General features: G+C 43.0%; 1 protein-coding gene across 1 annotated transcript; it reads left to right on the top strand.

The window, feature by feature from the left end:
- Positions 1-2,551: 2,551 nt before the first annotated feature.
- LOC119326715 lies at positions 2,552-3,204 on the top strand. The gene is made up of 3 exons (XM_037600337.1): positions 2,552-2,797; positions 2,924-3,025; positions 3,118-3,204. The coding sequence occupies exons 1-3, from the start codon at positions 2,552-2,554 to the stop codon at positions 3,202-3,204; spliced, it is 435 nt and encodes a 144-aa protein (XP_037456234.1).
- Positions 3,205-12,487: the final 9,283 nt, after the last annotated feature.

Here is a 12,487-nt window from a genome sequence, read left to right as displayed (position 1 = left end):
TTGACACACCTTTCTCAGAGGATGAGATCTGGGCTGCGGTAAAAAGCTTGCCGCTCGGGAAGGCGCCCGGTCCCGATGGCTTCACCGCCGAATTCCTCCGGAGTGCGTGGAATGTGATCAAGCAGGACATCTGTGCCGTCTTCGATAAGCTATACGCACTCAACGGACAGGGTTTCCAGAGGCTCAATGAGGCGCTCCTCACCCTCCTTCCGAAGAAGCAGGACGCGGCATCTCTCTTCGACTATCGGCCCATTAGCCTCATCCATCTCATTTGCGAAGCTGTTCGCGAAGGCGCTCTCTCTTCGGCTGGCGCCCCACCTGGGCAAGATGGTTTCTACCAATCAAAGCGCATTCATCGCCGGCCGAAGCATTCACGACAACTTCCTCCTTGTTCAACAGACGGCCAGACTTCTTCACAACCTCAAAATGCCGCGAATGCTCCTCAAGCTCGACATCACAAGGGATTTTGACTCGGTGGCATGGCCCTTTCTGCTTGACACGCTCAAGCACCTAGGCGAATGGATCTCCATCCTGCTCTCTACCGCATCGACGCGTGTGCTTGTCAATGGTGTCCCCGGGCCACCAATTCTTCACGCGTGCGGGCTATGGCAAGGGGACCCCATTTCCCCTATGCTCTTTGTCATCATCATCGACGTGCTCAACTCGCTCCTTTAGCGAGCCGTCGAGCGCGGCCTCCTACAGCGACTGACCGCGCGGCACATGCCTTCGAGCGTCTCCCTTTACACCGACGACGTCGTTATCTTTAGCCACCCCGACACCCATGACATCCACGCCATTCGCCGCATTCTGGATGTCTTCGGCAAGGCGTCCGGGCTCTGCACGAACATCGCCAAGTGCTCGGCCTCCCCCATTCGCTGCGATGAGGGGCACGTCGCCATGATCACATCTGAGATGGCCTGCCCGATCTCTTACTTTCCGGTGAAGTACCTCGGCCTCCCACTTTCCCTCCGTAAGCCCTCGACTGTCGACCTTTTACCCCTCGTCGACAAGCTTGAGAGGAAGCTCTCTACCTGGCTGGGATCCATGCTCTCCTTGGGGGATCGCCTCGCGCTCTGTCGGCACGTCCTCTGCGCCATGCCCATCCACATCCTCATCGCCATTGCTGTCAACAAGTCCATCCTTGCTCAGGTCAACCGGATCATCCGGAGCTTCCTTTGGGTTGGCCGCAAGGACGCGCCGGAGGGCAATGCCGAGTGAACTGGGCTCGGGTGTGTCACCCCACCTTCCTCGGCGGCTTGGGGATACGCGACCTGCAGCACGCCAGCGTCGCCTTGCGCACCCGATGGCTCTGGCTCCAGCGTACTGATGCTTCGTGCCCCTGGAGTCATCCGCACCTCCCCCATGACCCTGCGGCCTCGCAGATTTTCAGGGCCTCCACCTCTTGGGAGGTGCGTGATGGTCGCACCTGCAGGTTCTAGACTGACCCCTGGATCGATGGCAAGGCCATCCCCGAGCTTGCCCCCCTCATGTTCTCCCTGGTCTCCAGACGGCATCGTCGCGATCGCACGGTGGCCGAGGGGCTTCCTGGGCGCGCCTGGGTGCGTGACATTGCCGGCGCGCTTGGCCCGGCAGCCCTGATCCAGTATGTCGAGCTCTGGCGCATGCTTCAAAGCGCTACCCTCTTGGCTGGGCCTGATGTGCTGCGATGGAAGTGGACGGAGTCCGGCGTCTATTCCGCCAAATCCTGCTACCTTGCGCTCTTTCACGGATCCATGACCGACGCATCCTGGAAGCTCACCTGGAAGACTTGGGCCCCCTTACGCATCAAGATCTTCATCTGGCTTGCCCTGCAAGACCGATGTTGGACGGCCGACCGCCTTGCCCGGCGAGGACTGCCCCACAATGACAGTTGCGTGCTGTGCGACCAGACCACTGAGGACATGCACCACTTGTTCACCTCCTGCCCCTTCTCCCGCCAAATTTGGCATGAGGTCCTTTCTTGGTGCCGATCGACTGCCACGATCCCCAACCCCGACACAACGTTCGCGGACTGGTGGATGGATGCTTGCACTTCATCACCCTCGGCACTGCGGAAGGGACTCTGCTCCATCATCGCCCTCACCGCTTGGGCCATCTGGAGACACCGGAATGGATGCGTGTTCGATCAGCGGCAACCCTCGATCGCAACTCTGCTGCAATCCATTCAAGAACACACTCGCCTGTGGGCTTGTGCCGGCGCCAACGGCTTGGCGAATCTGATTCCTGAGATTTAGGCTTAGCTTTTTTGTAATGAGGGTTGAGCAGCCCCTCTCCTAGCTGCTCCGGCCACTTGTGCCCGCGCCGACCTGTGTACGCGTGGCCATTGTCGGCATGTCTCTCTGCACTTTCAACCCCCTCCTATCAATGCAATGATACGCAATCTTTGCGTATTCGCGAAAAAAAATTGATCAATATGTGCACATGAAACAATAAATTAACCCGTGTGAACTATATTTGAGTTAAGAAAAAACTGTTCGATATTCTTTTTGCGCTGCAGATCGAGCGGCGGCGCTCCCTATTCGATCGGGAGCAGGACGACGACGGCGAGCACATGGCGGACGAGAGGATGAGCATGAGGGGAGGCACGGAGGCAGGTCCATATGCGTCAGACGCGCGCGTTCACCCGCAGTCAACGCGGATGCAGCGGCCGTCCATGGCGGCTCGGGTCGATGTAGGAGGACGAGGGGAGGAGCTCTCGGGGCCCGACACCGAGAATGGAGTGGAGGCGGCTGGATCTGGCGATTCTGGAGGGGCTGGCGATGAGCGGCTCCGTGGGGTTCAAGCGGCGGCTTCCATGAAGGTTTGTCAGATATATTTCCATTTTATGCATGGGTTGATCCCTCCCCTGGATACTGTCAAGGTTTGCATTTCAATGGAGTATTGCATCATTTTGCTTTAATTATTTAAACTGCCTAAATGGTACAAATTGATTGTAGGTATGAGCGATCTGGTTTCCCCTTTTGTTGTTCTATACGAGGATGATGTAGATGCCTTTTGGTGTTTTGAGATGCTACTGAGAAGGATGGTAATTTGTATCTATGTCAAACTATACTGGCATATGTTAGGTTGGTATTTTTGCATGACTTAATGCATGATATAAATTCTGTTGCATCTCAGCGTGAAAATTTACACCTCGAGGGACCGACAGGAGTTATGAAGCAGTTGGAAGCATTGTGGAAGATCATGGAATTGATAGATACGTAACTAATAAACTGGTAAGGATCAAACAGGCAAATGGAGTCCTAATTTTTTGTTGGAAATTCACATGATATGGTTCTATGTTTGAGGCTTCAACAGATTGCGCATGCCTCAAGATTTGAGGTGTGAGTGTGCGACTTGATTTTCTGTCTTGTTACAGTTAATCGGTAGTGGATAAATCAAATTTTGTTATGTAGATTGGTAAAACTAATTAAGTTAAAATTTTCTTATTTATGGTTTATAATTTCTTACTCCAAAAGCAGATTTGTGTATGTTTAATAGATTTTCATAGGGATATAAGACTAGAAGTGTGGATGTTTTGTCAATTTTCAGAGGGAAATAAGCAACAGAATACACATAAAAACATGGCTGCTTTGGGAAATTTTGTATTTTACCCATGCTCATGCATGATGGTAGTTGTTGCGAAGCTCATCTTATCAATCCATCATGAATCATCCCAGCACAACAAATTGTCTATTTAGTTCATCACAAACACCAGTATCTCGGGGATAATGGAGGTAAATCAAAGCTCAATGTTGAACCCTTGGTACCTCCTCCATGTTATGTTAGGACAAGAAAACAACCCAAGGGGCACCAAACCATTTATGCTCAGCTAGCTTCAGATTTTTGTTTTTGCATAATTAAGATGACAAGTTTGCAGAAATACGATACTAGCTAGCTAATTTTAATCCCACTACAATGTTATAGATAGCTTCCTGAGCATACATGCGTCATTGCTCCATGTTTTTACACCAGCAAGTGGCACATTTTGAACTAACCTGGCCCTTTCGCCGGGCTGACAAAGTTGAGTTTTTTTTCCAATTTTGCTGAGGAGTCTGCATACATATGCTGCGCACGCGCTCGCCCTCTGCTCAGACACTGTCAAGGCTCTCGACCTCAGCCAACAATCTGCCGAAGATAACGTGGCAGCCACCAACTTGTGGTTGCTAAGCGTGAGCTCCTTCTTCCGGTTACACAGCGACCACGACAAGATGACGGTTCTGGTCTCGGCTTTTAGGATGGAGGCCTTCAACTGCATTTTCTCATGGACGAACTGACCAACGCAGCATTCCTTGCTTCAATTTCTTTGTCGTAGAAGCTGAAAGTATATGGTCTGAATTTATATTATAGAGTGTGTGTACGATAACTGATTCAGAGTATGTTGGTCATTTGCGTTCTGAAGCTTTTTCTATGGGAGAGAATGATACACGAGCCAGTAATAATACAACTAAGTTTGTGAACATATCATTACAAAATGGTTGGCTAGATAATGTATGCATTCTACTATATATGATCATTTTCTTTGTAGCTATACACTTATTTAGAATACTGTACAATTTTATCTATAGCTCATTTTGTTAGGAATGATAGTAAAACGAGGAATGTTTTTCTACTTGTCGATCTTCTATCCCCTATCCACCCAGTTTCACTCATGTTCCCACTTTCAAAGAACGGACGTGGATATGTGGGGTCTTGAACATGTTTTGATGTTCATTGGGGGCATTTGAATTTTTTTTCTTCCGTTGCAACGCACGGGCATGTGTGCTAGTCATAATTAAAATCCTTGAGATCCAAAATAGTGGGTTCATTGCTTGCTAAAGTTTTGACCTCTCCAATCCCATTTTTATCACTTTTTTCGTTAAGATCTTTATTCTCCAAATTATCGGGACGCCTTTTATCTAAAGTTGAATCACCACCAGTCCCTTATTTTTAAGATCTATATTAGCAAACAAAGATTAAATAGGAGTCAAACCAAGCATCTTAAGATCTTCATCATTGTTACCGCAAAAACTAGAAGAACATGTTTTTTCTAACAATTCTTTTTTAGCACGCAACCTAGCCGCTCTCTCTAGTCTCATTAATAGAAATTTGCATAACTTTCAGAGAATCATTAATATCATGCTTTGGTGGCATAGATCTAATTTTTAAAGAATCAATCTCATGAGAAATTCTATCAACGTTTCTAGCCAAATCATTAATATTAAGCAATTTTTCTTCTACCATAGCATTGAAACTCTTTTGGGAGTTTATAAAATATTTAATATTATTCTCAAGATCAGAGGGAATCTTATTATAATTTCCATAAAAATTGTTGTAGAATTACCATAATTATTAGAGGAATTACTAGGAAACGACCTAGGGTTGAAATTACCTCTATACGCGTTATTACCAAATTGTTCCTACCAACAAAATTCACATCCATAGATTCATTATTATTCTCAGGCAAAGTAGACAAAGGCATATCATTAGGGTCTATAGGAGCACCTTTGCTAGCAATTAATTTCATAAGATCATCCATCTTTGCACTCAAAAATTTATTTCTTCAATTGCATGCACTTTTTTTACTAGTACATGATCTTTCGGTATGCCATTGAGAGTAATTTTCCATAATATTATCTAGGAGTTTAGTATCTTATCCTAATTTGATTTCCATGAAAGTACCTCCCACGGTGGTATCTAAAAGATTTCTAGATGCAAAATTCAATCCGGCATAAATTTTTTGTATGATCATCCATAAACTTAAACCATGAGTAGGGAAATTTCTTATCATTAGTTTCATCCTTTCCCATGATTGTGCAACATGCTCATGATCTAGTTGCTCAAAATTCATTATATCGTTCCTAAGGGAGATGATCTTAGTGGGAGGAAAAGACATGGAAATAAAGGCATATTTACACTTATTCCATCAATCAATACTATTTTTAGGCAAAGATGAAAACCAAGTTTTAGCACGATCTCGTAATGAGAACAGAAAAAGCTTCAATTTAATGATACCATTATCCACATATTTTTATTTTGCATATCACACAATGCAACAAAAAAAATTTAGATGGGATGCACCATCTTCATTAGGACTACCAAAAAATTGTTCTTTCATAACAAGATTCAATAAAGCGGCATTGATTTCATAAGATTCCGCACTAGTGGTGGGAGCAATCGGAGTACTAATAAAATCACTATTATTAGTGTTGGAAAAGTCACCCAACTTAGTATTCTCTTGGGTCATTGTGACAAAGCAAGCGATCTAGCACACAAGAAAACAAAAAGACGAACGAAGAAAGGGCGAATAAAAAGGCAAATATTTTTGTGTTTTTATCAAAACATTTTAGAAGTGGGGGAGATGAAAACGGGAGGCAAATGGCAAATAATGTAAGTGCAAGAGATTAGATTTATGACAAGTACTCGGTAGGCTTGATGTAGAACCTCCCCGGCAACGGTGCCAGAAATCCTTCTTGCTACTTCTTGAGCTTGCGTTGATTTTTCCCTTTAAGAGGATAGGGTGATGCAGCAAAGTAGTAGATAAGTATTTACCTCGGTTAAGAACCAAGGTATCAATCCAGTAGGAGGCACAAGCAAGTCTCCAATATATGCACCTGCACAAACTAACAAACCCTTGCACACAACACGAAAAAGGGGTTGTCAATCCCTTCACGGTTACTTGCAAGAGTGAGATCTAATAGAGATAGATTTAAACTAAAAGTAAAAGGAAAAATAAAGTGAACACAAAATAATTGCAGCAAGGTATTTTTGGGTTTTTGGTTTTATAGATCTGAAAATATATGATGGAAAGTAGACCCATGGGCCATCGGTTTCACTAAAGGCTTCTCTCTCGAAGAAATCATACGGTGGGTGAACAAATTACTGTTGAGCAATTGATAGAAAAGTGCATAGTTATGACGACATCCAAGGCAATAATCATGAATATAGGCATCATGTCCGTGACAGGTAGACTGATTCCTGCCTGCATCTACTACTACTACTCCACACATCGACCGCTATCCAGCATACATCTAGAGTATTAAGTTCATAAGAACAGAGTAATGCCTTAAGCAAGATGACATGATGTAGAGGGATAAACTCAAGCAATATGATATAAAACCCATCTTTTCATCCTTAATGGCAACAATACAATACGTGCCTCGCTACCCCTTCTATCACTGGGTGAGGATACCGGAAGATTGAACCCATCACTAAGCACCTCTCTCATTGCAAGAAAACCCAATCTATTTGGCCAAACCAAATCGATAGATCGGAAAGAAATACAATTCATTGGATATCAACAAACACACCGCAAAAGAAGATTACATTGAATAGATGTCCAAGAACATCGAGGAGAACATTGTATTGAAGATCAAAGAGAGAGAAGAAGCCATCTAGCTACTAGCTATGGACCCATAGGTCTATAGTAAACTACTCACACATCATCGGAAGGTTAGCAAGGTTGATGTAGAAGCCCTCCGTGATCGAATCCCCCTCTGACTGAGTACCGGAAAAGGCCCCAAGATTGGATCTCACGGGAACAAAGACGTACGACGGTGGAAAAGTATTTCTGGTGACTCCACTAGGGTTTCTGGAATATTTGGGAATTTATAGGCAAAAGAGGCGATGCAGGGGACCCCCGAGGGGGCCACAAGCCCAAGGGGCACGCCCCTACGGCTTGTTGTTTCCTCGTGGGTCCCTTGGCCCCCATTCCAAGTCTCGTAGGTGTCTGCTGGGCCAAGAAAAAATCATTGTAAAGTTTTATTCCGTTTGATATTCCTTTTTTGTGAAAGCCAAAAACAAGGAAAAAACATAAACTGGCACTAGGCACTAGGTTAATAGGTTAGTCCCAAAAATGATATAAAATAGCATATTAATGCATATAAAACACCCAAGGTTGATAATATAACTAGATCATTGATAGAGCGCGTTGCTGCGCCCGTACATTTTTACAATAAAATGGTTGGTATTTAGAAAAATTGCCCGGCCTGAGGGCAAAACATGAAGATTAAATTGGTTCCTTTCATGAACAATGAAACATCAAGGTGATATAGCTAGCATGACATAATGATTGTTACGCTTCAGGAGCAATGCAAGTGATCGCTGGCTAGAATTGTTGATGGCATCAAAGGCGTCGTTCGACTGGAATTTCATCTAGCACATGAATTTATGCATAAAATTGAACAATATTGAAAGCCTGAAATCTAAGCTATAAGATAATTATCCTATAAGAAAATTATTCTATAAGAATATATTTTTTATATAAGCATGAAATTGGACAATGTTGACAGCCCGAGATCCAACTTTTGTACAGAAAAACTAACTCACGTAAAAACCTTGAACCTTTTATGGATATATAATACTAATCTATAAAATTCAAGTGTTTTGCACTTAAACTACTTTGTTTGTATATATTTGAAGATGATAACATGATTTGTTGGCATCCAAGTGAGGGAGAACAATCTTTGATGCAGAGATAGCTTGTAGCAATAAAGTTACCAGTAGGGGAACACCACAAGCTGATATTCGAGGAGATTGTACTACTACAAGCACAAAATGCATAACTTGATAGTAGCATCCCAAAACTTAACATGAAAATCCCAATATACAATAGCATTGATCAAATCCTAGCAAATGCCATTTTTGTCATATGATGAAGTAGCAGTTATAATCAACTGAAACTTTTTTAGACCAACAATTAAACATGTTCGCATATGTTACCCATATAAGTAGAGAGGAAGACACTAGATTATAGGAGTGCAACGTCGCATTTTTTGGAAGTCACCCGACTGCAGACTTCAGTAATAATATAGCAGTAGTTATCTTAAGGGCTGCTACACATGATTGGCCAGCTCCCAAATTAACCGGTCATCTTGGTGGTTTGAGTATACCAATTGGATCCTGTCACGTTCAATGAGCTACTACAGATGGACATCGCTGCATGCCATTTGTTCCTTGTGCATCCGACGACAGCAGGTGGAACCCGTGAAAACATAGGGTAGGAGTTGGCTCAAAAGCATGATACATCAGTAGAACAATTGTTTTCAATCCAGTCTTTCGATGTCATGGAGATTATCACATACATGATTGGAATCAAGAATGGAGTGGTGACTTAGAATAGCCAGTTCCACCTAGAGCAATTACTCCATAATACCAAACATATGAAATCACGTTGCAAGATAATTAACATGAGGCATAACAGTGCATAGATAATAACTTGTCCATTAGCCATTGGAGTTCCATGAAATCTGCTGTAAGGAAGAATACTACCCGGTAGAAGCAGCAAACAAAGCAGTACCGGGCTCAAATTCATCCTACAATGGCCCATGCATTCATTTCGAATTATGTTTGCATAAAACACACACGTTCATACCAATTATGAAACACACACTGTGTATATATCAAAATTGCTGTAGAAGCAGAATCAAAATTATAAGTTTGAGTACATCTGCTTTATCTGCAATAGAGAAGCACAAAAGTATATTAGACCACACCAAAAGATTTAACCATTACCACCTTGGGTTGCAAAGATGGTGGAATTCATGAATAATATAGTCAGGCAAGAAATGATTGAAGGTGAAAGTAGTGCCTCACGTTGCAACTTACTTACGTAGCAGAATGAGCCAATCCAGTGAACCCCGTGGAACACAATGAAACCTGCATTCATTTGAGAGCACAAAGAATAACATCAATTGGAAAATCCATGCCGAATTTGAGAGAGAGTTGAGGTACGAACGAGGGCACACTTGTGGAAGGCCAGGAGTGGGGAGACTAATTATCGATCTGAGTGTCAGCCATGCCGGTCCGCCAAAGGATTTGTGTAAGGAGAAGCTGGACAATGTAGATTATATAGATATGATAAATCCATATTGTAACTGACCTCCAATTATGGGCCGCTAGTGAGTGCACCCCATTTATTTGCCACTAATGGCCCATTACAACCACTGAAAAAATAGCGTGCTATAACGTTGCTAATAGCACGCTATAGCATATTGAGAATTGTCTCGCTAAATAAATTAGTGTACAACGTCTCACTAATAGCATGCTATAACACGATATAGCACGCTAATAGCGTATTCTGAGGCTGCCGCTATTTTGCTGTAAGCGCTATTTTTTCCTTGGTTACAACTACTCTACTAATGGAGTATGAATTGATTCCCGAGTCACCAACAATTGGAGGTGAATCGATTGGGGACGATCGGCTGCCTGCTACCTCTTGAGCATGCGTTGGTTTTCCTTTGAAGAGGGAAAGGGTGATGCAGCAAAGTAGCGTAAGTATTTCCCTTAGTTTTTGAGAACCAAGGTATCAATCCAGTAGGAGATAACATGCAAGTCACCTTGTACCTTCACAAACAATCAAGAACCTTGCAACCAATGCGATAAAGGGGTTGTCAATCCCTTCACAGTCACTCGCAAAAGTGAGATCTAATAGAGATAGTAAAGTAAATATTTTTGGTATTTTTGTTGTATAGATTGGAAAGTAAAGATTGCAACATAAAACAAATAGGAAACTAGAATTGTAGATCGGAAACTTATATGATGTAAAATAGAAGATTATATGATGGAAAATAGACCAGGGGGCATAGGTTTCACTAGTGGCTTCTCTCAAGATAGCATGTATTACGGTGGGTGAACAAATTACTGCCGAGCAATTGATAGAAAAGCGCATAGTTATGAGAATATCTAGGAAATGATCATGAATATAGGCATCACGTCCGTGTCAAGTAGACCGAAACGATTCTGCATCTACTACTATTACTCCACACATCGACCGCTATCCAGCATGCATCTAGAGTATTAAGTTCATAAGAACAGAGTAACGCATTAAGCAAGATGACATGATGTAGAGGGATAAACTCAAGCAATATGATATAAACCCCATCTTTTATCCTTGATGGAAACAATACTATACATGCCTTGCTGCCCCTACTGTCACTGGGAAAGGACACCGCAAGATTGAACCCAAAGCTAAGCACTTCTCCCATTGCAAGAAAGATCAATCTAGTAGGCCAAACTAAACTGATAATTCGAAGAGACTTGCAAAGATATCAAAGCATGGATATAAGAATTCAGAGAAGAACCAAATAATATTCATAGATAAGCTTGATCATAAATCCACAATTCATCGGATCTCGGCAAACACACCGCAAAAGAGTATTACATCGAATAGATCTCGAAGAACATCGTGGAGAACTTTGTATTGACAATCAAAGAGAGAGAAGAAGCCATCTAGCTAATAACCATTGACCTGAAGGTCTGTGGTAAACTACTCATGCTTCATCGGAGAGGCTATGGTGTTGATGTAGAAGTCCCCCGTGATCGATTCCCCCTCCGGCAGAGCGCCGGAAGAGGCCCCAAGATGGGATCTCACTGGTGCAGAAGGTTACGGCGGTGGAAAAGTGGTTTTGTGGCTCCCCCTGATGTTTTTAGGGTATAAGAGTATATATAGGAGAAAGAAGTATGTCGATGGAGCTTCGAGGGGCCCACGAGGGTGGGGGCGTGCCTACCCCCTGGGCGCGCCCTCCTGCCTCGTGGCCGCCTCGCGGAGTTCCAGACTTCAACTCCAAGTCTTCTGGATTGCGTTTGTTCCAAGAAATATCATCGCGAAGGTTTCATTCCGTTTGGATTCCGTTTGATATTCCTTTTCTGCAAAACACTGAAATAGGCAAAAAACAGAAACTGGCACTGGGCCTTCGTTTAATAGGTTAGTCCAAAAAATGATATAAAAGAGTATATTAAAGCCCATTAAGCATCCAAAACAGATAATATAATAGCATGGAACAATAAAAAATTATAGATACGTTGGAGACGTATCAAGCATCCGCAAGCTTAATTCCTGTTCATCCTCGAGTAGGTAAATGATAAAAATAGAATTTTTGATGTGGAATGCTACCTAACATATTTATCAATGTAATTTTCTTTATTGTGGCACGAATGTTCAGATCCGGAAGATTCAAGACAAAAGTTTAATATTGACATAAAAATAATAATAATTCAAGCGTACTAACAAAGTAATCATGTCTTCTCAAAATAACATGGCCAAAGAAAGTTCATCCCTACAAAATCATATAGTTTGGCCATGCTCCGTCTTTGTCACACAAAATATTCAAATCATGCACAACCCCGGTTTTAGCCAAGCAATTGTTTCATACTTTAGTATTTTCAAAAAATTTCAACTTTCACGCAATACATGAGCGTGAGCCATGGACATAGCACTATAGGTGGAATAGAATGGTGGTGTTGGAGAAGACAAAAAGGAGGAAGACGGTCTCACATCAACTAGGCATATTAATGGGCTATGGAGATGTCCATCAACAGATATCAATGTGAGTGAGTAGGGATTGCCATGCAATGGATGCACTAGAGCTATAAATGTATGAAAGCTCAACAAAAGAAACTAAGTGGGTGTGCATCCAACTTGCTTGCTCACGAAGACCTAGGGCATTTGAGGAAGCCCATCGTTGGAATATACAAGCCAAGTTCTATAACGAAAATTCCCACTAGTATATGAAAGTGACAAAAGAAGAGA

Source organism: Triticum dicoccoides, chromosome 6B, assembly GCF_002162155.2.
Source record: "Triticum dicoccoides isolate Atlit2015 ecotype Zavitan chromosome 6B, WEW_v2.0, whole genome shotgun sequence".
Lineage (NCBI taxonomy): Eukaryota > Viridiplantae > Streptophyta > Magnoliopsida > Poales > Poaceae > Triticum > Triticum dicoccoides.
Note: the sequence above shows the minus strand (reverse complement) of the source record. Positions and strands in the feature narration are given on the sequence as shown.